The 22,674-nt window shown below is 52.0% G+C and overlaps 2 protein-coding genes across 2 annotated transcripts in view; both read right to left on the bottom strand.

Annotated features, from left to right (window-relative positions):
* Nucleotides 1-22,674, bottom strand: part of ORMDL2 (ORMDL sphingolipid biosynthesis regulator 2) — a 155,981-nt gene that overhangs the window by 58,133 nt on the left and 75,174 nt on the right. The gene's annotated exons all lie outside the window — the stretch shown is intronic.
* GDF11 (growth differentiation factor 11) lies at nucleotides 1,172-8,753 on the bottom strand. The gene is made up of 3 exons (XM_055577094.1): nucleotides 8,312-8,753; nucleotides 2,777-3,174; nucleotides 1,172-2,241 (listed from the first exon to the last, which is right to left on the bottom strand). Exons 1-3 carry the CDS (start codon nucleotides 8,751-8,753, stop codon nucleotides 1,861-1,863), a joined length of 1,221 nt encoding a protein of 406 aa, XP_055433069.1. The 3' UTR covers nucleotides 1,172-1,860.

Here is a 22,674-nt window from a genome sequence, read left to right as displayed (position 1 = left end):
AGGTATGGATAGGGTATGGATCAGAAGGTTCTCAGCTCCTTGGTGTCAGGCACTGTCCAGCTGGGAGGCAGAGGGGAACTTGTACTCTGAAGCCTGTGACTCCTCTAAGCCTCACATCTCTTCACCACTACTCTGGTGCCCTGGTTATCTGTCCCACAGCGAGAGGTATTTTATGTCCATAAAGTGCCCGTGGTAAGTGCTCAGAATTCATCTCTTGGCTGTGGCGGGTGCTGCTATTTTCTCGTTCCATCGAGGGGAAGAAACTGAGGCACAGTGAGTCCAGAGGAGGATGGGTCAGGATTGTGAAAGGAATGAATAGGCCCAGCTAGTGACCTGCAGTGGCAACCAGTCCCTGCCTGCTTTCCAGCTTTCCAAAGCAGGAAGTCTCCATCCTTCCCAACCTCTGCTCTAACTGGCCTTGGCAGATGCTTTTCCCCACCGTATCATCCCCTCCCTGCTGCCAGGTACTGCTAGATTCCAAAAATAAAAGATAAAAATAATTATAGACACTCTGCTCCCTTGTTCTACCCCCTTCCACCCTGAGCTTTGGGATTGGGGGACTGAAAGGTCCCCCTTCCAGAATCCCTTCCACCTCTGTCTGCTGGCTCTATTCCCTAGCCCAGAGCAGTGATTTGGATTCAAATGCCCTGTATCCTTCAGCCTCCCTACTCCTTTCTTGACCCCTCCTGACCCTTCGCAGACCTGGGGACTCGGCTGTCTCTACTCTTCTTTTTATGGTCCTGAAGATAGAGGCAGGGAGCAGAGGCATTCCGCAGGCTCTTTGGTCTCTCTCTTGGCTGGGGGGAATTTGGGCATAAGCAGGCCACACCTCTGCCTAAGGAAGTCAGTACGGAGAGGGTAGACCTGAGGGTTAGTTCTGTGGCTCTCATACAGATCCTGGATGTTGAGCCCCTCCCTCCCGCCCTCCCCCGACCCCGACCCCACCCCCCCGCAGCTCCTAAACCCTAACCTCTTACCATTTCTGTGACTGCTGGAATTCAGTTCAACCCGTTTGGCTCAGGAAGTTTAAGTAGGGTGATTTGGGGTTGGAAACTTCCATGTCAGCCCTCTTGCCCTCTACTCCCATTCTCAACCCTGGAAGCTTTAAACAAGTGCTTAAGTAGGTGAGTATTGAGGGAGAACAGGGTTTGGGGAATAAGGTACAAATGGGGCACAGTGGGCAGGGGCCCATCTATTTAAGTAAAGCCAAATACCAAAAAATGAAATACCAAAAAATGAAAAGTCATAATAAATAAATAAATAAAATTCCCAGATCCTCACTTTTGCCCCTGCCCTCACTTCCCTTCCCCCAGCCACTGCTGGAGGGAGAAAGAGAAGAAGCTAAGAATGGATTTTGATTTCCTCTCTTACTGAGAATGGTAGTCAGGGGACCTCCCCAGCCACACCAAGCCCCTCACCTTGCCAGTGGAAGAAAGGAGGCTTGGCGTGGGGCTTTCTCTTAGTACTCCACTTCTGTCTCTTTCTCGTGGTTATCTCTGCCTAGTCTGTCTCTCCTGCATCTCTATCCCTTTGCCTTCTCACTGCTGCTTTTTGTTCCTCTGTCTCTATCCCTCTGCTCTACCTCTGTCTCTACGTCTCTCTGTCTTCTTGTCAAACCTTCTCACCTCAAACATTCCCCACCTGACCATGCCCCTCCTCTCCCCCCTTTCCCCCAAACCCCTCATCCCTCAATCCCCTACCTGCTTCCCTCGGTTGTATTGCACACCGTGTGGGCAGGGAACAAGGTGTGATGTTACATCTGAAGAGGTGGAGGGAGCTCTAGGGCCTGGGGAGCAGGGGGTCAGGGCTGGGGGAGTCTAGGGGCAGGGTCTGTTGGGGAGGCATCCGCTGTCCCCCACCTTAGGAGCAGCCACAGCGGTCCACCACCATGCCAGGGATCTTGCCGTAGATAATCTGCTGCTTGTCATTGAAGTAGAGCATGTTGATTGGGGACATCTTGGTGGGTGTGCAGCAGGGCCCCGCAGAGCCTCTTGGGTTAGCCTGTTGCACCAAGTGGGTGTGCGGATACTTTTGCATAAACATGTATTCGCACTGGCCGGAGCAGTAGTTGGCCTTGTAGCGTTTAGGAGCGATGATCCAGTCCCAGCCAAAAGCCTCAAAGTCCACAGTGAGGGGGTAGCGGCAACAGCGGGACTCACTTGAATGTTCATCGCAGTCCAGGCCCAGGTTCCGCCGGGACCGTTTTGTGTTCTCTAGGACTCGAAGCTCCATAAAAGGATGCTGGGGGTGAGGGAGAGGAGAAAGAGATGTAATAGAGCCTCGAGGAGCTCTTACTCCCTGTTTCTTCTCACCTGCCCCTCAGTAGGGGCAGGAGAACAGAGACCAAGTGATTTCTCAGCTTCTCCAGTGCTCCCCTCCCCAACCCCTGTTTTCTACCCACTTTTCTTGCCAGCTAGCCATGTCTCCCTAAACTCACCTTCCCTAATTCTATCTCTCTTGGCAACCTGACCCTCATCAGCCCCTTGGCCCAAGGTCTCAACAACAGCCCATCTTTGTTGTCCTGTGAATTTATTAACTCACACCTTCACCCCAAATACAGTTTTCAACTGTTGGCCTGCCTTGGATCTCTGAAAACTGGTATCACCCTATTACCACCATCACCACCACCACCTAACCCCTCTAGAGTCAGCTCCAGGCCTAGAAAAATCATGCTGGTCCCTAACCCCCTTTACATTCCTGCTCTACCATTTCCAACACCCCACCTCCTCAGGGCCAGGTTATACATATCTGCCAGTATCTCAGGCTCCCTGCTCACCAGCCCCTCAGCTCCCGGCCCCAGGGAGGTGACAGCCAGGTCTGTGCCACTAGGATCGAAGGCGTTGATCTCGATGCCCCAGTTGCTCTGTGGCTGGCGGAACCAGCTGTGTAGTACTTGCTTGAAGTCGATGCTTTGCCAGTGGCCGGAGCGTGAGTGCAGGTCAATTTTGAGTGAGCGGATACGGATGTGACGCCGGCCTCCGCCCCCTCCCCCTGCAGTCCCTTCCCCAGTTAGTGGTTTCAGGCGTAAGATCTGCAAGTAGACTGTGGCTGGGCGGGGCACAGGCCGGAGATACACCCACAGCTGGGCCTTCAGTACCTTTGTGAACATCACCTTGGGGCTGAAGTGGAAATGGCAGCAAAGAGGGCTGCCATCTGTCTGCACCGCAGGGTCGGCTGATAAGAGAGAAGGGGGCACAGTATCAGCAAAGAGTGTTTGTGGAGGAGGTTAGCAGCCCTGGAGGCACTGACTGCTCAGACTCCTCGGTCTGTGTTTTTCAGTTCTTTACCCTTCTCCCCTGCCTGTCTTCTTCACTGTTGCATCACTGGTACCTAGAACAGCACCCCCTGCTCTCCTTGTAAGATAATGGTTCTATCAGGCCTTACTAATCTGCACCCCTTCCTTAAATGTTTGTCTTAATGCATAGGTTCCTCTCTACCAGGTAAGCTGCAAAAGTAGTTATTGGGGAATTCTTCACCTGCAGTCTTCCCTTCCTCCAACTTTCACAGCATACAGGGCTCCAACTTTTTCTGAACCTTTGATGCTCCCCATAAAAGCCAAACTTCATACCACACCTGCTGTCCTCAGGTCACCTTGCCCCATTTCTGCTCTATTTTGTCTGGTGGCCAGGTGTAGCCTGGCACAGGCCTCCCCCAAAACAGATGACCTCAGGGAATGGATAACCCAGGGTCCAGATAGGGAGCAAGGACTAAATTTATTCCATGAAGTAAACCAGAATTCAAATCTAGGCTTCTTGCATCATTCCCACTAGAAATAATACACCCAGAAGAATGGAACTACTTAAGCACTCCCAATGTATCTGGGCTTCCCGGGTGGTGCTCCACCTGCCAATGCAGGAGACGCAAGAGACCAGGGTTTGATTGCTGGGCTGGGAAGATACCCTGGAGAAGGAAGTGGCAACCCACTCCAGTATTCTTGTCTGGGAAATCCATGGACAGAGGAGCCTGGCAAGCCTGTTCATGGGGTTGCAGAGTTGGGCATGCACGTGCACACATGCTCAACTGCTCAATCCCTTGACCCTGAGAAAAGTTCCCTCAGCTGCTTCCTCCTCCTCACCATTAATGCCTCCACTTTCAAGAAAGGGAAGAACTACCTCTGTGGGTTTTTTCTCCTACTTTCCCAAAGCATCAGAAATAAAGTTCAACAAATCAGATCAACTGTAATGTCTTCTCTCCTCTGAGCTTCCTTTGGTTTTTCAGTCCAGTGCCAATAAGTCTGTAAAAAGTCATTAACATCCCAGCTTTACATTTTGGCCAGTTTCCCCTTGTTTTGGACCATAATCTGACCATTCTTGAGTTTAAATGATGATTCTTAATATCTGCTTCTGTGTCCATTTCAGTTCCTCTCAGTTCCCTTTTCTAATCTCAGTTGGGAATGCCCTAAATCATGTTTCTGTTGGTTATGAATATCTATTATCACTCTTAATAGCCTGAGGAAGAACTAGGAATAAACTTCCAGAGCCATAAAAGGATGATCAGAAGTCCAAGCCAGTATGTATCATGCCCAGGCCTACATAATCCTGGAGAATTTATCATTTGTTGCTTCATAATCATTCCCCCATTCTCCACCCTAGGAGATACTAGGAGGATACTCCAAGTGAAATGGGGAGGAAGTGCTCACTGATCTTCAGATGTTCAGGAACCAAGACACAAAGTTCCTTTGCAGCTTTCTTTCCCTAAGTTCTTCTCCAGGCTTCCAGAGCACCAGTGGTCCAGTTATCCTCCTGCTGGATTTTCAGTGATGGGGCTGGAGTTTCAGTGATGGGGCGATGGGGTACAGTTTGGGGAGTGGAGTTTCAGGGATGAGGAGAGTCCCTGGGCCAGGGTAGCTGCTGGTGACATGGACAGTGACAAGCAACAATCCAAATAGCGTACTATGCCTAATTTCAGTATAGAGATGTTTTTATTTTCCTGCCTGCCTTCACCATTAAGGACTAATCTCCATAAGGGCAGACACTGTGTTGATACTGCTTCTGTACTGCTCACCACTGTAGCTTCATTGCCTCCCACAGTACCAGGCCATGCTCAGTAACTACATGCTGAATGAACTCCCTAAGCTCCCCATCTTAAATTACATAGGCAAGTGCTCGAAAGTTCTTCCTGGCATAAACCCTGTTCTTTGGTAAAATTGAAGTGGGTTTAATGGGCCTGACTCATTAACCAATACGTGACCTTATTCACCAAGCTTCTCATTGTTAGAGATAATAATCCTTGCTTCATAGGAGTGCTGAGCATTAAATAAAGAATGTGAAAATAGTAGTAGTTTCTCAGTTGGTTTATTGTTAGTTTTGTAAACTCTAAACATGTATGCCTACCTAAACATGACCCGAGGCTTAGTGATGGGGGACTAGGTTCCAGGGCCCCATCCTTCTAAGGCTTTTGGTTCCTTCAGGCAGAGACCCCCATCCTCACCCCTGGGAATCATCATACACTTTTCCCCCAGTGGATATGAGGACAGTTGGTACCACAAGGGGACAGGATGGAGACATTCGGAGAAAGAAAAGGGAAAAGAGAAGAAAGGAGAGACTGGAGAGTGTGAGAGATAAGAAAAGAGACTTAGAGATGAAGACACATCTAGAAGAGATAGAAGTGGAGGAGAGAAGCAGAGGGGAAGATCATGGTAGGGGGAGAAATATGTTTGGGAGCTGGAGAACACTGGGAGAGGAGGAGGGACGCTAAAGGAGTTGAATGGGGGTTAGGAAGCTGAAAGGAGGTGGGCAGCCAAGACTAGTGGGGCAAGGAGAAAGGATAGACGAATACAGGGGGAGGAACAAAGAAACAGGTAGAGTCACAGAGGGGACCAGGGGCTTGAGAGTGTCCCCAGTGCACACAGAGCCCAGCTCCCAAGGGGAGGGGGAGGAGCCACATCTGTGTCGGATTGATCGGGTTGGTGGCAGGCAGCAGGTCAGGTTTAGTAGGCGGCTCTGGTCTGGAGAGAGGTCACTGCACTATTTTCAGCAAAAGCCCAACCCCCTCCCTGCTCACCACCTCCTCCTCTTCCCACACCCCCCACTCCCAAACACCAAACACACTTTCCTTACCCTGGCTGGAAAGCCTAGGGGCAGGAGGTTGGACAGAGAGGGCAGGGGCCTCTGGGTGTAGGGAGGAGAGAGAGAAACTGAGGGGCTGGGCTTGGCTCTCTGAAGGGCAAGGGGGCTGGGTTCCCAGGATGGAGGCTGGGGTGGGAGAGCCTGAGAGGGTGGAGGGAACTAGGGCAGGCAGTGCAGCCTAGGAAAGGTGGGGGCTGGGGTCCAGGGTAGAGGGCTGGGGGAGGGGAGGGAGGGGGAGGGGAGCCGAGGCCATCTCTGCTGACAAACACCTCCCCCGATTAGCAGAGCACAAGTCTCTTATTAAAGCGGGTCCCTGGGGATTAGACTATAAAAGTCTCTTTTTCCTTTTCCCCTCTCTCCCTCCCCGCCCCTCGGCTCCCCCCTCCCTCTCTTAAGAGCTCAGCTTGTCTCTTAAAGGGGACGTACAATACCTGGCTGGAGACCCGGTTCCCTAGTTATCCAAGCCCTGGGGTGGCTGGAGGGTAGAAGCTGAGGTGGAACCCCACCTGCTGGTGTCCTTCCCCCTTCTGCCCACCCCCTGAGTCTAACCTGCATTTCCCAAACTGTGTGTGCAGCATCTGTTCACTTCCTGCATCCCAGCGACCAGAGCGATCTCTGGGCTCTGGTCTATTGGTTAAGAGATGCTAGGGATAGAATGAGCAAGGGGAAGTCCACAGCTCCATCTCTCACACTCGAAATCCTCACACACCCGCACTGCATAGACCAAAGTATCTCTTTCCTCCATACCCTTCATCTTCTTCCAGCAAACTCTTCTTCAGAATTCCTCGACCACTCTTGTTTCTAACTTGATTTCTAACCCCCATCTCTGCTCTCAGTCAGTCTGACCATCGCTTGTATAAAAGCAGAACCTTAAGAATAGAAGGGAGACTGAGGAACCCAAGACCAGATCCTAGACCTTCCCACTCCCCACCCCAGGATAGTTTCCTAGTCCTTTGAATGTGCTTTTCTTTACAACCCTGACCAAGTACTGTGGAGTTAGGGTCACAGAAAAACTGGTGGCAGTGTTGGGCACTCAGCCTCCCAGAGGCACACCTGGGTTCCTGTGCCTCTCCCTTGGGGGTGGGCCGCTAGGACTCCCCTCAGCCCTCAGCTTTTTATGACCCATTTGCCAATAAACCAGTCTCCCCCTCTTCTGTTCAGAGCCATAAAACCAGTTGGTGGGGAGGGGGGCGACTTTGCCAAACCACAAGGGAATGAGGGGATCTGGTTCCCTGGAGTTGCTGGGGGTGGGGTGGGTGGGGGGAACACCTCAGTGCAGGGGAGGGGGAAAGGGCATCATTTGACCTTAGGGAGAGCTGGGGGGTTGCAGGGGGTGGGGGTGGGGGTGGGGGGCAATGTTAGCCTGGATTTTCCAGGCCATAAAATTTCAAAGCAGCTCAAGTCTATTAACATGTTCATCTTACGTTTGGCCAGGGACTAGGATGCCTGGGTTCCCCCTCCCTCCTACCAATTTTTTTTCCTCCCTCAGTCTTCCTCTCGCTCCTCAAGTCTCTGGTTGCGGCTAGGGGCGGGTGAATATGAGATACAACATTAAGGTCTGAGTTGCCAAATGGGTGCCCTTAACCCCAGCGCCATGGAGTTGAGTTTTCTGAGCTCTATTAGTACCAAGAAGGCACCGCTTTCCCGGCCCCTCGGGAGAGCCGGTGTCAGAAGGGCTCCCGGTGTAATGAGTGCTGGCTGGGTGCCTGCTGAGCCCTGGCTGAGATACAGGGCTCGGGATCTCGTTCCTGGGAGGCGTAAAGGAGCCCTAGGTTTTCGGCAGCCCGAGGGGCGCGTTGCAAAGCCCAAGGTGTACGGGTGGTGAGTCGGTGCCAGGTCCATTGAGAGGCGGAGAGCACGGCAGCCTGGCTGGGACTGCGCGAGTGCCGGAGCCTCCCGATTCTGTTCTCCAGCCTCTCCACCAGGACCCTTCAGGATGAGTTGCCGCCCCTTCCCCTCCGCTGCAGAATCCCCACAACACGGGTGGGAAGCGGTATCTCGCAACCCTTTCCGTTTGCTCCCTCACCTCCGGGAGCGGGGCGGGCACACAATTCCGCAGCCCATCTCCACAGCTCGGAAAACTTGTGGAGCAGCCCCCGCCCCCCAATCCATCAAGTTTTCGCAGAAAAGGCTTTCCGGCCGGAGCAACCGGGAGCGCCCCGCTTCGGAGCCGGAGGCGCTCACTTTCTCGGAGCCGGAGCGGGAGCCAGCACCCCACCGCTCCTACCCCGCCGCCCACTTACTCTCCTGAGCCATGCTAATGACAGTCTCGGTGGTGGCGTGGTACTCGTCCTCCTCCAGGAAGTCCTCGGGCTGCAGCGCGTCGCCCTGGAAGTCGTGCAGGTCCAGGATCTGCTGCAGCGGCGGCGCCTTGGGCAGCAGCTGCTTCACCACCTCGCGGCTGATGTTGGGCGCCTCCTTGAGCCGCAGTTTGCTCAAGATCTGCGACTTGATGCTCTCCAGGCGCAGCTCGCGGCTGTGCTGCCGCCACACGCACACGGGGCAGCCGTCGGGCTCGGGCGCCACGGACGGGGCCGGCCGGCTTGAGCGCTCCCCCCCGGCCCCCGCCGCCGCCGCCGCCGCCGCCGCCGCCGCCGCCGCGGGGCCCTCGGCCGCCTCCCCCCGGGGCCGCAGCTCCAGGGCGAGGAGCAGGAAGCCCAGCAGCAGCGGGGCCGCGAGCACCATGCTGGAGGGGAGGGGAGGGAGGACTGGGGGGCGGGGACGCCGGAGTCCCGCGGGGAGGGGGCGGGGGGAGGGGGAGGAGGGGGTCCGGGCGGCGCGGGGATTGGGGGCTGCCCGGCCGAGGGGGGGCCGGGGGGGCCGGGGGCGGCGGGCGCGCGGGCGGGGCGGGCGGGCGGCCGGGGCGGGCGGCTGGGGGGGCCCGAGCCCGGGCCAGGCCCTTTATAGCCCCGGCCCCCGTGTCGTCAGCGGCCGCGATTGGCTGCGGAGCCAACAAAAGAGGCAGCGCTGTCATCCGAGGCGAGAGAGGGAGCCGGAGAGAGCCGAGGAAAAGAGAGGGAGGGAGCGAGGACTCAGAGAGAGGCAGAGACAGAGATCCTGGGGTGAGGGAGAGGAAGGGAGAGAAAGTCAGAGTCAGAGACACCAAGGGGATCCTGAGAGATAATGGGGCAAGTAGACACCGACCAGGGGCACAGAGATAGAGAGAGCAGGAGGAAGAGATGAGAGAGACAAAGGCAGGGGTAAGAGGGTCGGGGGAGGGGGGAAGACACTGGGAGGAGAGACTTAACTAGAAAGACAGAGAAGGAAAGTGACAGGCATAACGAGTGGAGGACTTAGAGTGAGGGAAGCCAGAGAAGATAGGGGAGAGAGCCACCAGGGAGGAGAGGGGGTATGGCTAGACCGGGGGCAGATCCAGACCACAGGAATTCAGGGGTGCACAGACATGGGAGCAGGACCAGAAGCCCGGGAATGAGAGAGGGAATGAAATCTGGAGGAGGAAGGTGGCTGGGGCAGAGACTGGTATCTCCGGGGCCGGGAGATACCAAGGGAGCCCCACAGAGGAGGCAGACACAGAGGATCAGAGTAAAGCAGAGATGGGGAGACAGCCCAGCAATGAGAGTCAGCTTTGGTGGGAGCACTGAGAGTTCAGGGGGAGGAGAATTTGAGCCCAGAGGAGCCCCAGCTATAAGAAGGACCCCAGGACCAGAAGGGGCCTGGAGAGAAGCTTCAGGCTGGTCTCCTCAAGGGGATCAAGAGATGGGAGAACTGGACGTGGAGGTTAGCAAGGGAGGCTAGGAGGGAAAGAGACTAGGGCCAACCTGAGAAGGTGGAGAGGTGGTGGGGAAGTCCTGAGACCAGAGGAAGACTTGGAGCCAGGAAGAATGTGAATGTGAAATTGAGGCTTGATTCAGGGATAAAGGAGTCAGTAGGCTGGAAAAGGCAGGGACTGGGGACCACTGGGGAGGAGTGAGAGGAAGCAGGGCCAGAGACCACTGTGCTTGCAGAGCAATCTGGATCTCTGGATTCCCGGGTGTAGTTTTGGATCTGGCAGGGCTCAAAGTCTGAGAAGGGGCTTGTAGTTGTACGGGCGAGGATGAGAGAGAGATCTGGCTTCAGAGACCTCAGTTGGAGAAAGCGAAGTCCCCAGGAGAGAAACCCAGATGTAGGACCAGCCCGTCTTCAGGTGTAACCAAAGGGCAGCCAGAGGGCAGAATAGAAGAGCACCAAGCTACTACAGGGCTCCTGAAATGCTTAAGTTTTTCTGGTTTTGGATACCTCTTCCCAGACCCTCAGTTTCTCCAGGATGATTTATTGAGTCTAAAGCCCTAGAGGTCAGGTCCTCCTCACTAGGGAGGATGCCCACATCCTTCTCTCTGCCTTGCTTCTCTCTTAACTAAATGAATTGTTTCTCTGTGTGCTTTCCCATTTGTTGTTGTGCTATGTCTCCAATAATAAACTTTGTACAAAAAAAAAAAATTAATGAAGCCCTAGAGGTCAATACACAACCAATAGTCTGAAAATATTTGAGGGGATCAGATTAGACAGAATGGTTTCCTGGCACACATGATGTTTATTTAATAAGTGGATGAACATTATTGGACTTCTCAGGCAGAACAGAGGGACATTGGCTTCCTCTTTGGACTAGATGAAGCCCTGGGTATAAGGACGGAGTTGGGCTTGGGAACTGGAGTGGAATGAGGCAGGGGGAAACTGCGGGCCCAGGTATAAAGAAGGGAGGTTGGGTAGGGATGAGGAGGACCAAGGTAGGGAGCTTTGAAGAGATGATCTGTTCTATGGAGAACAGGAACTAAGACTGCAGCAGAGTGGAGAACAAACAAACAAAACAAAAACCTTAGACAGCTGGTTCCTTCCAAGACAGGAGCATCTCCACCTTTCATCGAGTCTTCCTCTGTAAAATAGGATCGCCTTGCCTGCCCTCACTGGTTGTGAGGATTACACAGCAGTCATTCAGTAAGGGCTTTCACAGGCTCCTTCTTCACAGTTCTTTGCTCTACTTTCTGATTTTCCAGAGCGGTGATTACCTTCATCCCATACTTTAGCCTATCCTGTTCTCCAAAATGTTTTTCTGATGTCATTTCCACAGCAAAATTCAAAACTCCTTGAGAGCAGAGGTGGTGTCACCTCTCTTCCTCAGAGGAAGTGGCCCAGTTTTTACTTCCCTACCGAACATGTAGCAAGTGGCAGGTCTAGGAGATGCAAAGAAAAACAAGACTTACTCCCGGGGTTACCTGGTGGTCCAGTGGTTAATAATCCACCTACCAATGCAAGGGACATGAGTTCGATCCCTGGTCCAGGAAGATCCCACGCTCTGCTGAGCAACTAAGCCCGTGCGCCATGACTACTGAGCTTCATGCTCTGGAGCCTGTGCTAGGCAACAAGAGAAGCAACTGCAAGGAGAAGCTCAGCTCTTGCACCACAACTAGAAAGTAGCCTCACCCTGCTCTCTGCAACTTGAGAAAGCCTGGCACAGTGCAGCAACAAAGACCCAGTGCAGCCAAAAAAAGAACAACAAAAAACCAACCAAACAACAATAGAAAAACTTAGCCCTCCTTTTCAGGAAGCATATAGAGTAGATAGGACACTAGGTAAACAATCTTGGCCAAAACTCCAGACCAGATGCCTCCTTGATATTGCCATTTAGAAACACCCTCAATCATAGATGAAATATGGTAAACAAAGAACGCCTCTTCCCTGAATTGTGCCCCCATTCTGCTATTTCATTTTAGTGAATGACAATCACCTAGGTCAGAAACCTGGATGTAGCCTTTGCCCTCTATCTCTTGATCATCTCCACAGTATCTTGGCACAAATGTTTCCTCTTCTTGGAACAACTCCCCCTCCTACCTCCATTCCCTCCTTCCCTCCCCTCAATTTACTCTTTCTTCAGGTCTCAGTATAGATGAGATTTTGGATATGTCTTTCAGGAGTCCATTCCTGACTCCCAAGTGTACAGTAGATGCTTCTCCTAGCTATATCTGCGTCCTGTGTGTCGTGGGGCTTACTCACATAGCTTCTAGACTCAAACTGAGGTTGCCTGGGTTTAAGACGCAGCTGTCCCGCTTTTCTGGCTGTGTGAACTTGACTCTCTGCCTCAGATTCCTTTTCTGTAAGGTGGAGATGACAATACTGGACCTATTTTATAAGGTTATGAAGATTAACTGCCTGACACCCAATTCTAAATGAGATAATTAGTCATTACTATCACCCAACTTATCAGTCTCACACTGTGAGATCCAAGAAAGCCAGAAATTTTTTCAAAGAATTCTTTCAGTTCAGTTCAGTCGCTCAGTCATGTCCGACTCTTTGCGACCCCATGAATTGTAGCACGCCAGGCCTCCCTGTCCATCACCAACTCCTGGAGTCCACCCAAACCCATGTCCATCCAACCATCTCATCCTCTGTTGTCCCCTTCTCCTCCTGCCCTCAATCTTTCCCAGCATCAGGGTCTTTTCAAATGAGTCAGCTCTTCGCATCAGGTGGCCAAAGCATTGGAGTGTCAGCTTCAGCATCAGTCCTTCCAATGAACACCCAGGACTGATCTGCTTTAGGATGGACTGGTTGGATCTCCTTGCAGTCCAAGGGACTCTCAAGAATCTTCTCCAACACCACAGTTCAAAAGCATCAATTCTTCGGTGCTCAGCCTTCTTCACAGTCCAACTCTCACATCCATACATGACCACTGGAAAAACCATAGCCTTGACTAGATGGACCTTTGTTGGCAATGTCTCTGCTTTTTAATATGCTGTCTAGGTTGGTCATAACTTTCCTTCCAAGGAGTAAGCGTCTTTTAATTTCATGGCTGCAGTCACCATCTGCAGTGATTTTGGAGCCCAGAAAAATAAAGTCAGCCACTGTTTCCACCGTTTCCCCATCTATTTGCCATGAAGTGATGGGACCGGATGCCATGATCTTAGTTTTCTGAATGTTGAGCTTTAAGCCAACTTTTTCACTCTCCACTTTCACTTTCATCAAGAGGCTCTTTAGTTCTTCTTCACTTTCTGCCAAAAGGGTGGTGTCATCTGCATATCTGAGGTTATTGATATTTCTCCCAGCAATCTTCTTTAGTGATTTTGAATAAAGAATGAATGAATCCTGCTCGCTGGCTCTGGTCAGAGTCCGGTTAGGGAAAGAAAACTGTATATGTATGGCCAGAAGGAGTTATGAGTATCTGCCAAATACTAGAGAGCAAGAGTTGGGAACTTGTGACACAGAAAGGATTTCTGCTTCCTGGCTTCCTCCCGCGGATTCCAGGACTGCATTTAATCCAATGAGTGGGCAAGACTGCCATCTGGTGGTGGGATCTGGAATTTCTGCTTCTTGGAAGTGGGACTAAAACGGACCTTTTTTCTTCCCCCATACTTGGCGTATTTTTCACTTTAGATTTCTAGTCTGAGAAGTTCTATATCATAATGTATTAAGGCTTGCTCCTCTCTCCACCCTCTCCTACATCTTGCCTCTTTCCTTGAGTTCCCTCAAGCTTGGGAATGTTGGGTTGGGTTCCCTTGGGTTGCAGGTAATCCCCGGGAGTTCTTTCTCAGGAACTTCAGATTTCCAGCTGTTCTAGACCCAGTCCCGAGGAGGGAACGCTACTGGCTTTACGGCAAAGGAGTTAGGAGAGATGTGGACATATAGCTCTTTTCTCACCACAACACTAGCTAACCAGGGTTTGTGGCCCCGCCCACTGCTCTGGTCTCCCAGGCAACTGTCTTCCTGCCAAGGGTGCCCCTCTCCCGGTGTTACCCAGGCAACCTTCAGTCCCGCCTTCTTTAAGGTCCTGACTGGTTCATAGCAAACGTAGGTTGAAGCCCACCGGGAGGCATTGAGCTTTGAAGGTTGTGAGTTGCCGGGAGAGAAGCAGAGATGAGATTTCAGGAGCTGCTGGAGAGAAGAGGTGTTCGTGTAGCCTTGGGTAGCGGGGCCGTTATGTTATATCCTCAGGAAAGAAAAAAAGAGAGTGAAGTCCCTCAGTCATGTCTGACTCTTTGTGACCCCATGGACTGTAGCCTACCAGGCTTCTCTTCTCTGTCCATGGGATTCTTCAGGCAAGAATACTGGAGTGGGTTACCATTTCCTTCTTCAAGGGATCTTCCTGACCCAGGGATCGAACCCGAGTCTCCCGCATTGGAGGCAAACTCTTCAACCTCTGAGCCATCAGGGACCCTCAGGAAATGGAGCTGTACCAGGTCAGCAGGGCTCTAGGCCAGAGGCACCTGGTCCACTCTCAGAGTTGCAGACTCCAGCACGGGGCGGGGGTGGGGTCGGGGGAGGTGCGGGAGGGACTGGTGGAAGCTGGGTGGGGGGGACTTGGGGTGAGCCACTCTAAGGGTAAAGGAGCACTGCTACCATTCAGGCCACCCCACACTCAAACTGCCTTGTCCATCAGAGCTGGGTTCACTGGGCAGTAACTCATGACCCCTGACCACCTCCGCCCCCCTCCCCCCGCCTGTCCCCCCACACACTTCTTGCTTCTTCCTCCTAAAGGCCCTAATTCTAGGGTCAGTGGACTCATTCCCTGGCACTGCAGGTCTTTCCAAGGAGGGGGAGGGCTGGGCTATTGAGAAGCAGCTGGGGAGGGGGATTCCCTAGTGGGGAGGGACTTTCCCCTCCTGGCCTTCCCTGCAGGAGCCTCTGGGGATGTGGTGTGAGGAGGCTATTCTGGGCTGGGGAGAGTCTGTTGGTGGAATGGATCCTCCCAGGTCCTTGCCACATACCCTGAAACCCTCAGAGAGAAGCTCACTGTGTAATTACAATCGTCTCCCTCACCGCATTCTAAACTATCATTATCTTCCGTGGATCTCCCGAAGCTGTGTTAACCTCTTTGAACCCGAGGCACTCTGAGAGAAGTAGGAGGTTGGGAGGAGGGACCCAAAGTTCACTTTTGGAGGGTTGGGGGTGGAGGTGGGTGGGATACAAGTGGGGAACCCTGAGGATCACTTGGAGTCACGTCTTCCTCCCATGCCCCTGCCCCTCTCCGCTCCCCACTACCTCTCAGAGCAGGCCGAGCCCTCCCCGTCCTGGGGTGCACCCTCTTTCCGCTTTCACTCTTGGTCTCTCTGGGCCTGCCCACCTCTTCCTGTCTTTCTTTCCTATTTCTGCTTCTCCAGGCCCAAGTGGTGGGGTCCTGCTGGGGGCGGTGGGCCCAGGCTGGTCCAGTGGCTCAACCATGCTGGCAGGAGGCACCACTATTCCAGTTGCAGGCCTGAGAAAGGGAGGGGTGTGAGCGCAGAGTCTGCTTCTCCAGGGACTAAGCCCTGGTGCATGAGCTGACCCAGCCCCAAGGAACAGAGATTCTAGCTAACCAGCAGCCCCGCATTGCCTCTTTCTCCTTTCTCCCAGATTCTGATCTGCTCCCTCCCAGAAGAAACCATAGTTGTGTCAATCTCTGTCCCCTGGGCAGGTCCTGGCGCCAGAACCACACATCAGGGAGCTCCTGCCCCAGGAGGTGCATGAAGAGGCCTTAGGCTGGACCTGCCCAACCTGCCCAGTCACCGGTCAGGCATCTGATTGACCCCGTTGGTAACAGTGACGGGGCTGGGAGGAGGTTGGGACAGGAATCAGGCAAGGGAGAATGAGGGGCGATGGGGGCCCCAGGAGTAGGGAAAGGAACAGGTAAAAAGAGAGCAGAGTGCTGAGGAGCCAGCCTGGCAGTGGGGGCTGGGGTGGGGTGGAGCTGGGACTAGAACCCTGGGCCAAGGCCAAGGTGGGTAGGAGGTGTCGAAGGAGATTGGCTTGTCCCTTCCAACCCTTTCCTTGGCCATCTAAAGTGGGGTGGCATCCAGGTATTACTCAAAGCAAAATCATTTGAACTCCCATGAATCTAAAACCGGTATGATCAAGAGTTATCATTCTTTTTTTAAAAAGTTTTTATTTTGCATATTTGGAGAAGGCAATGGCAACCCACTCCAGTACTCTTGCCTGGAAAATCTCATGGGCAGAGGAGCCTGGTGGGCTGCAGTCCATGGGGTCCTGAAGAGTCGGACACGACTGAGTGACTTCACTTTCACTTTTCACTTTCATGCATTAGAGAAGGAAATGGCAACCCACTCCAGTGTTCTTACCTGGAGAATCCCAGGGATGGTGGAGCCTGGTGGGCTGCCGTCTATGGGGTCTCACAGAGTCGGACACGACTGAAGTGACTTAGCAGCAGCAGCATAGCTGATTAACAATGTTATGACAGTTTCAGGTGAGCAGCGAAGGAACTCAACCATACATATACTTGTATCCATTCTCCCCTAAACTCCCCTCCCACCCAGGCTGCCACACATTGAGTAGAGTTTCATGTGCTATACAGTTGGTCCTTGTTGGCTATACGTTTTAAATATAGCAGTGTGTACATGTCCATCTCAACCTCCCTAACTATCCCTTCCTCTCATCCTTCCTCCCCTCCCCTGGTAACTGTAAGCTCATTCTTGAAGTCTGTTTCTGTTTTGTAATTTCATTTAAGACTTATCATTTTTAAGGTATATTGTCATTCTGCTCATTTAACTTACATGCAGAGTACATCATGTGAAATGCCAGGCTGAATGAATCACAAACTGGAATCAAGATTGCCAGGAGAAACATCTACAGTCTAAAATATGCAGATAATACCACTCTGATGGCAGAAAGTGAAGAGGAGCTAAATAGCTTCTTGATGAGGGTGAAAGAGGAGAGTGAAAAAGCTGGCTTAAAACTAAACATTCAAAAAATGAAAATCATGGCATCCAGTGCCGTCACTTTGTGGCACACAGAAGGAGAAAAAGTGGAAGCAGTGATACATTTTATTTTCTCGGGCTCCAAAATCACTGCAGATGGTGACTGCTGCCATGAAATTAAAAGATGCTTGCTCCTAGGAAGAAAAGCTATGACAAACTTGGACACCATATTAAAAAGCAGAAACATCACTTTGTAGACAAAGATCCATGTAGTCAAAGCTATGGTTTTTCCAGTATGATTTTTCATATATGGATTTGAGAGTTGGACCATAAAGAAGACTGAGCACCAAAGAACTGGTGCTTTTGAATTGTGGTGCTGGAGAAGACTTGAGAGTTCCTTGGACTGCAAGGAGATTAAATCCATCAGTCTTAAAGGAAATCAACCCTGAATATTCATTGGAAGGACCGATGCTGAAGCTGAAGCTCCAATACTTTGATCACGTGATGTGAAGACCCAATTCATTGGAAAAGACCCTGATGCTGGGAAAGATTGATGGGAAAAGGAGAAGAGGGGGCAGAGGATGAGATGCTTAGCTCACCGACTCATTAGACATGAGTTTGAGCAAACACTGGGAGATAGTGGAGGACAGAGGAGTCTGGTGAGCATGGGGTCACAAAGAGTTGGACCCAATTTAGAGACTGAACAACAACAATACTTAAGGTAACAGAACTGTCCCTTTCATTCTCCTCTGATGCTCACAACTGTCCTGTGCCATGAGGAAGGCAGTGGGAGAAAGCTGCGGTTCAGGGAGGGCGAGAGTTTAGCCAAAGTCACCTACTCATGTAGGGCAGAGCCTGTCTGTCACCAAGGCTTCTGACCTCAGGGTGTTGCTTGCTGGTGGCGAACATGGTGCATGCGGCACCAGAGTTGCTGTGTCAAGACCCTGGTTCTCACTTGCAGGTTGTACTTGAGTCCATGGCTTCATCTCTCTGAGCCTTCCTTTCCTCGCAGTGAGGAGGTGAGCAGACTGGCAATAATGTTCCCCTGGGTACCATAGTGCAGTGAGCTGGTCTTGCCCTGAGCTGGGGTTGGCCCCACAGTGACTGGAGTCTTCTCTTTGTGCCCCTAGACTCAGGCAGTCAGAACATCTCCAGGCTTGCCCTTGTTTTGATCTAGCCCTGAGATCTGAGAGCTGTTCTCAAGCACTCCTGCCTCCCTCCTATCCAAAGCTGGGCTTCTGGATTGCAATCTCAGGTCCCCAGTTCAGACCCGACCTCTGGATCTGAAGTTCCCACGTCACCCTTCCTGTCCTCCCAGTGAAGAGGGCATCCTTTTTATTTCTCTCTCCCATCCCTGTCTCCTCCTCTTGCCTTCTCCCTACCCTGTACCTCATCCTTCTTCTCTGTTACCCCTGCCCTCTCCCCCAACTTCTCCCTTGTCTTCCCCTCTTCTATTTGCTCCTGCGTCTCCACACTCCTCTCCCACCCTCCTCAGCTCTCCCCTTCTCTTCCCTCCTCTCCTTCCTCATGCCTCCTGGCTCCTCTCCCATGCTCCCCTACCTCTAAGGACCTCAACAGGCAGGAGTTCACTGGGACCTCCCTTTCCCACCAGAGCACCCGAGAGAGGGGCGGGTAAGAATGGGGGCAGAGAGCTGAGGACCCAGCCTGGCAGTGTCACCTCTGGGCCAGCCCTTCCTAGTGGGGCTCAGGCCAGGGGCCTGCTGAGTGGAGGGGACAAGAGGTCTGTTGCAGGTCTGGGCTGTGGGAGGCCCTAGGCACTGGCTGCAAGCTGCTGTGCATTGCACTGGGTCTGGGCGATGCCTATGTGCTCTCAGATGGCACCAGCCTTTCTTGGGACACCTGTGGCCCCCATGCCCTGCTGCTGGCTCTGGTTGGAGAGCTAGAGAGCAGCTTGGTTCTGCTGTGTGGGGAGAGGGAGGGGAGAGGAAGGGGAGAAACCCACCCCAGCTCACCCACCACTGACCGGTGCCAGGCACCCAAGGGACAGAAGCCTGAGCAATCAAGTGTATGTATGTATGTTGTGCTCAGTTGCTTAGTCATCTCCTACTCTTTGTGGCCTCTTGGACTGTAGCCTGCCAGGCTCCTCTGCCCATGGATTTTTCCAGGCAAGAATCCTGCAGTGGGTTGCTATTTCCTCCTCTAGGGGATTTTCCTGACCCGTGTCTCTTGCATCTCCTGCACTGGCATGCGGGTTCTTTACCCTGGGAAGTCCAGCTAGTCAGGTGACATTTCTGGACACTAGCCCTTGGAGTTGGTGCTGAAGGCTCTGAAGGATGTGATGTGAAGGGCCAGGTCTGAGGTCAGCTGCCTCCCCACTCAGAGGTACCCAGGGCTCTATGCCAACTTTCCCAGCTAGCGGGGGAGGCCATTCTTTTTTTAAAAAATAGTGTCATTGACATAGAGAAGAGACTGGTGGTTGCCAAGGGGGAGAGGGTTAGGGGAGGGATGGAGTGGGAGGTCGGGGTTAGCAGATGTAAGGTTTTTGACCCCCACTTTTTATTTATGCTTTTGGCGGTGTTGAGTCATGTGGGATCTTAGTTCCCAATAGTTGTTGTTCAGTCACTCAGTTGTGTCCAACTCTTTGTGACCCCATGGACTGCAGCGCACCAGGCCTCCCTGTCCCTCACCATCTCCCGAAGTCTGCCCAAGTTCATGTCCATTGCATCGGTGATGCCATCTTAATTCCCAGAGCAGGGATCAAACCTGTGCCCCTTGGAGTGGAAGAATGGAGTCCTAACCACTGGACTGCCAGGGAATTCCCCGAGCTTTTATATCTAGAATGGATAAACAACAAGGTCTTACTGTGTGGCACAGGGAACCATGTTCAATGTCCTGGGATAAACCATAATGGAAAAGAATATAAGAAAGAATATATATGTATAACCGAATCACTTTGCTGGACAGCAGCAGTTAACCCAACACTGTAAGTCAACTAAACTTCAATACAAAATTTTGTGTTAAAATATACATAACACAAAATTTACCATTTTAACTGTTTTTAAAGTGTTCAGTGGCTCTCAGTACATTCACGTGTTGTGCAATGTCACCACCGTCCGTCTCCGGATTTTTTTCATCTTCTGAATCAGAAGCTGTATACCCAGTGGAACAATAACAATAACAGTCTCTATGAACATGACTAGGAATGTGACTGCTGCTGCTGCTACTGCTGCTAAGTCGCTTCAGTCGTGTCCGACGACCCCACAGACGGCAGCCCACCAGGCTCCCCCATCCCTGGGGTTCTCTAGGCAAGAACACTGGAGTGGGTTGCCATTTCCTTCTCCAATGCATGAAAGTGAAAAGTGAAAGTGAAGTCGCTCAGTCATGCCCGACTCTTAGTGACCCCATGGACTGCAGCCCACCAGGCTCCTCTGTCCATGGGATTTTCCAGGCAAGAGTACTGGAGTGGGGTGCCATCGGAATGTGACTAGGAATGGACTTTTCTTGCCGTCCCCCTTCCAGCTCCACACAGATCTGTTCCCCTGGGTCTCCTTGGCCCCATTCTTTCTCTCCCAGCTGCTGCCAGCATGCCACCCTGGCCGCAGTGCGTTTCTAGCCCTCCCCCTGGTGTTCCTCTAGGAGGGTCCCATCCTCCTGAACCACCTCCCAGCTCCACCCCTGCCTGCCTGGAGGCCTCCACACTCACCCAGGGGGTGCTCAGGATCCTGCCCTGGCTCTGCTCTGGAAAATGCCACCCCACCCAATGGCCTTCTCTTGCTTCTCACCTTTCTTTACTATTCAGTGCTTCTGACCACTGTCCCCTCCTCCTACTCTGAAGTTCTCTTTTCTCTTGGCCTCTGAGAAAGTGAGACAGAGGAAAAAGCAGAGGCTCTGGAACCCCCAGAGTTCTGGGTTCACATCCTAACAATGCCTTTTACTAGCTTGGACTCAGGGCATGTCACTCCCTGTCTCTGAGCCTCAGTTTCCTTATCTCTGCTCAGATGGTAAAGAATCTGCTTGCAATGCAGGACACTCAGGTTCGTACTCTGGGTTGGGGAAATCCCCTGGAGAAGGGAATGGCTACCCGCTCCAGTATTGTTGCCTGGAGAATTCCGTGGACAGAGGAGCCTGGCTGGCTACAATCCGTGAGGTTTCAAAGAGTCAGACATGACTGAGTGACTAACACTTTCACTTTTGAAACAGGACAAATCACACAGCCCTCCTGGGTTGTCATTAGGATTGAGAGAACTCATGGCTCTAAGTGCCGGGCAGTGGGCCTGGCAGAGTGAGTAGCCCAGCTCCGCAACTTCCTTTCCCTTTCGGATCACTTACTGCTACTAACCCCTCCCCCATTTTCCTTAAACACAAGGGTTTTCTGAAATCCTGTCTCAGTGTTCTCTCGCCCTAGCCTTCACCCATCTGTGCATTTGCTGCTGTTGTCACTCAGTCACGTCTGACTCTTTGCGGTCCCATGGACTGTAGCCCACCAGGCTCCTCTGTCTATGGAATTTTCCAGGCAAGTATACTGAAGTGGGTAACCATTCTCTTCTCCAGGGCATCTTCCTGACCCAGGGATCAAACTCATGTCTCCTGCATTGGCAGGCGGAGTCTTTACCCCTGAGTCACCAGGGACGCCCTGTCTGTGAATTTCAATATCACTTTCTCTCTCTAGTCTGACTACTCCTCTCTCCTGAGGCTCACATTCCTAATTCCAGGTGGGACACCTCTACTCGGCTGCACCTTATGTGCCTCCTGCCTTTGGTGACCACCACCTCTCCCTTGGGCTCCCAGGTCTGGAAACTCTGAGTTATCTCAGACTCTTCCCACTTCCTCTTCTGCTCCCACAGGTAGGCAGTCACCTTGTTTTGATTTTCTCTCTGAAAGGCCCCTCCAAGGATTTCCCCTCCTTTCCCTGGTTCTGGCCTTCATCAGCCCTCCCTTGGACCAAGATGTGCCAGCACTCATTCCTCCTCCTTTCAGCAGGAGGTCGGCGTTCACCCTCTTGGTTATTTCCCACCCTCCCCTTTGCCCTGACAACACACCCTACACAGCCACTAGGTTCTTAACAGTCGTGTCACCCAGACTGTCTTCTTTTTTTAAATTTAAATTTATTTTAATTGCAGGCTAATTACTTTACAATATTGTAGTGGTTTTTGCCATATATTGACACGAATCAGCCATGGGTGTACATGTCAGACTGTCTTCTTTTCACTTCATCTGTTGTTATGTGAAGTATTCCAAGGTCGATTACAGATGTGACATTTCACCCTGAAACATTTTGGTATGCATCTTTAAAAAAATAGAGAAAATTTCCTATATAATCATACTATCATTAATAACATTATTTTCTCGTGTCTAATCTTCTGTTATATTCAGATTTGCCTAGTTGTTCCAATACTTTGGCCACCTGTGGAGAAGAGCTGATTCACTGGAAAAGACCCTGATGCTGGGAAAGATTGAGGGCAGGAGGAGAAGGGGGTGACAGAGGATGAGTTGGTTGGACAGGATCATTGACTCAATGGACATGAGTTTGAGCAAGCTCCGGGAGATGGAGAAGGACAGGGAAGACTGGCAGACTGCAGTCTATAGGGTCACAAAGAGTCGGACACGACTTAGCAACTGAATGACAAGTTCTTTCTAAAATGTCTTTCGTAGTCAGTTTGTTCAGGCGAAGATTCAGTCAAAGACCAAGCATTATGCTTGGTGTTTTGGTAGCTAAAGTTTCTCAATCTTGACTGCAGACCACCTCCCTGCCCACCATTGGTCACCACACCCTTCCCCAGCCCTGTGAGCCAGCCAACCCCAATACACTGTGAGGGATCTTTAGTTCCCATGCCCCTGCACTGGAAGGGCTTTGTTTTTTTAATTGATTTATTTTTGGCTGCGCTGGGTCTTCCTTGCTGCATGTGGGCTTTCTCCACTTGTGGTGTGCTTCTCATCACAGTGTCTTCTCTTGTTGCAGAACACAGGCTCTAGGGAGTGCAGGCTTCAGTAGTTGTGTTACACAGGCTTAGCTGCCCTATGGCATGTGG

Source organism: Bubalus kerabau, chromosome 1 (assembly GCF_029407905.1).
Source record: "Bubalus kerabau isolate K-KA32 ecotype Philippines breed swamp buffalo chromosome 1, PCC_UOA_SB_1v2, whole genome shotgun sequence".
Lineage (NCBI taxonomy): Eukaryota > Metazoa > Chordata > Mammalia > Artiodactyla > Bovidae > Bubalus > Bubalus kerabau.
This window is presented reverse-complemented; position numbering and strand designations above follow the sequence as displayed.

Excerpts from the sequence above, each read along its gene's own strand:
- GDF11 (XM_055577094.1), bottom strand. The coding sequence starts at position 8,753 with ATGGTGCTCGCGGCCCCGCTGCTGCTGGGCTTCCTGCTCCTCGCCCTG. Across the intron at positions 3,175-8,311 it reads CATTAGCATGGCTCAGGAGA|CCGACCCTGCGGTGCAGACA; the intron begins GTAAGTGGGCGG and ends CTCTCTTATCAG. Across the intron at positions 2,242-2,776 it reads GGCCGGGAGCTGAGGGGCTG|CATCCTTTTATGGAGCTTCG; the intron begins GTGAGCAGGGAG and ends CCTCACCCCCAG.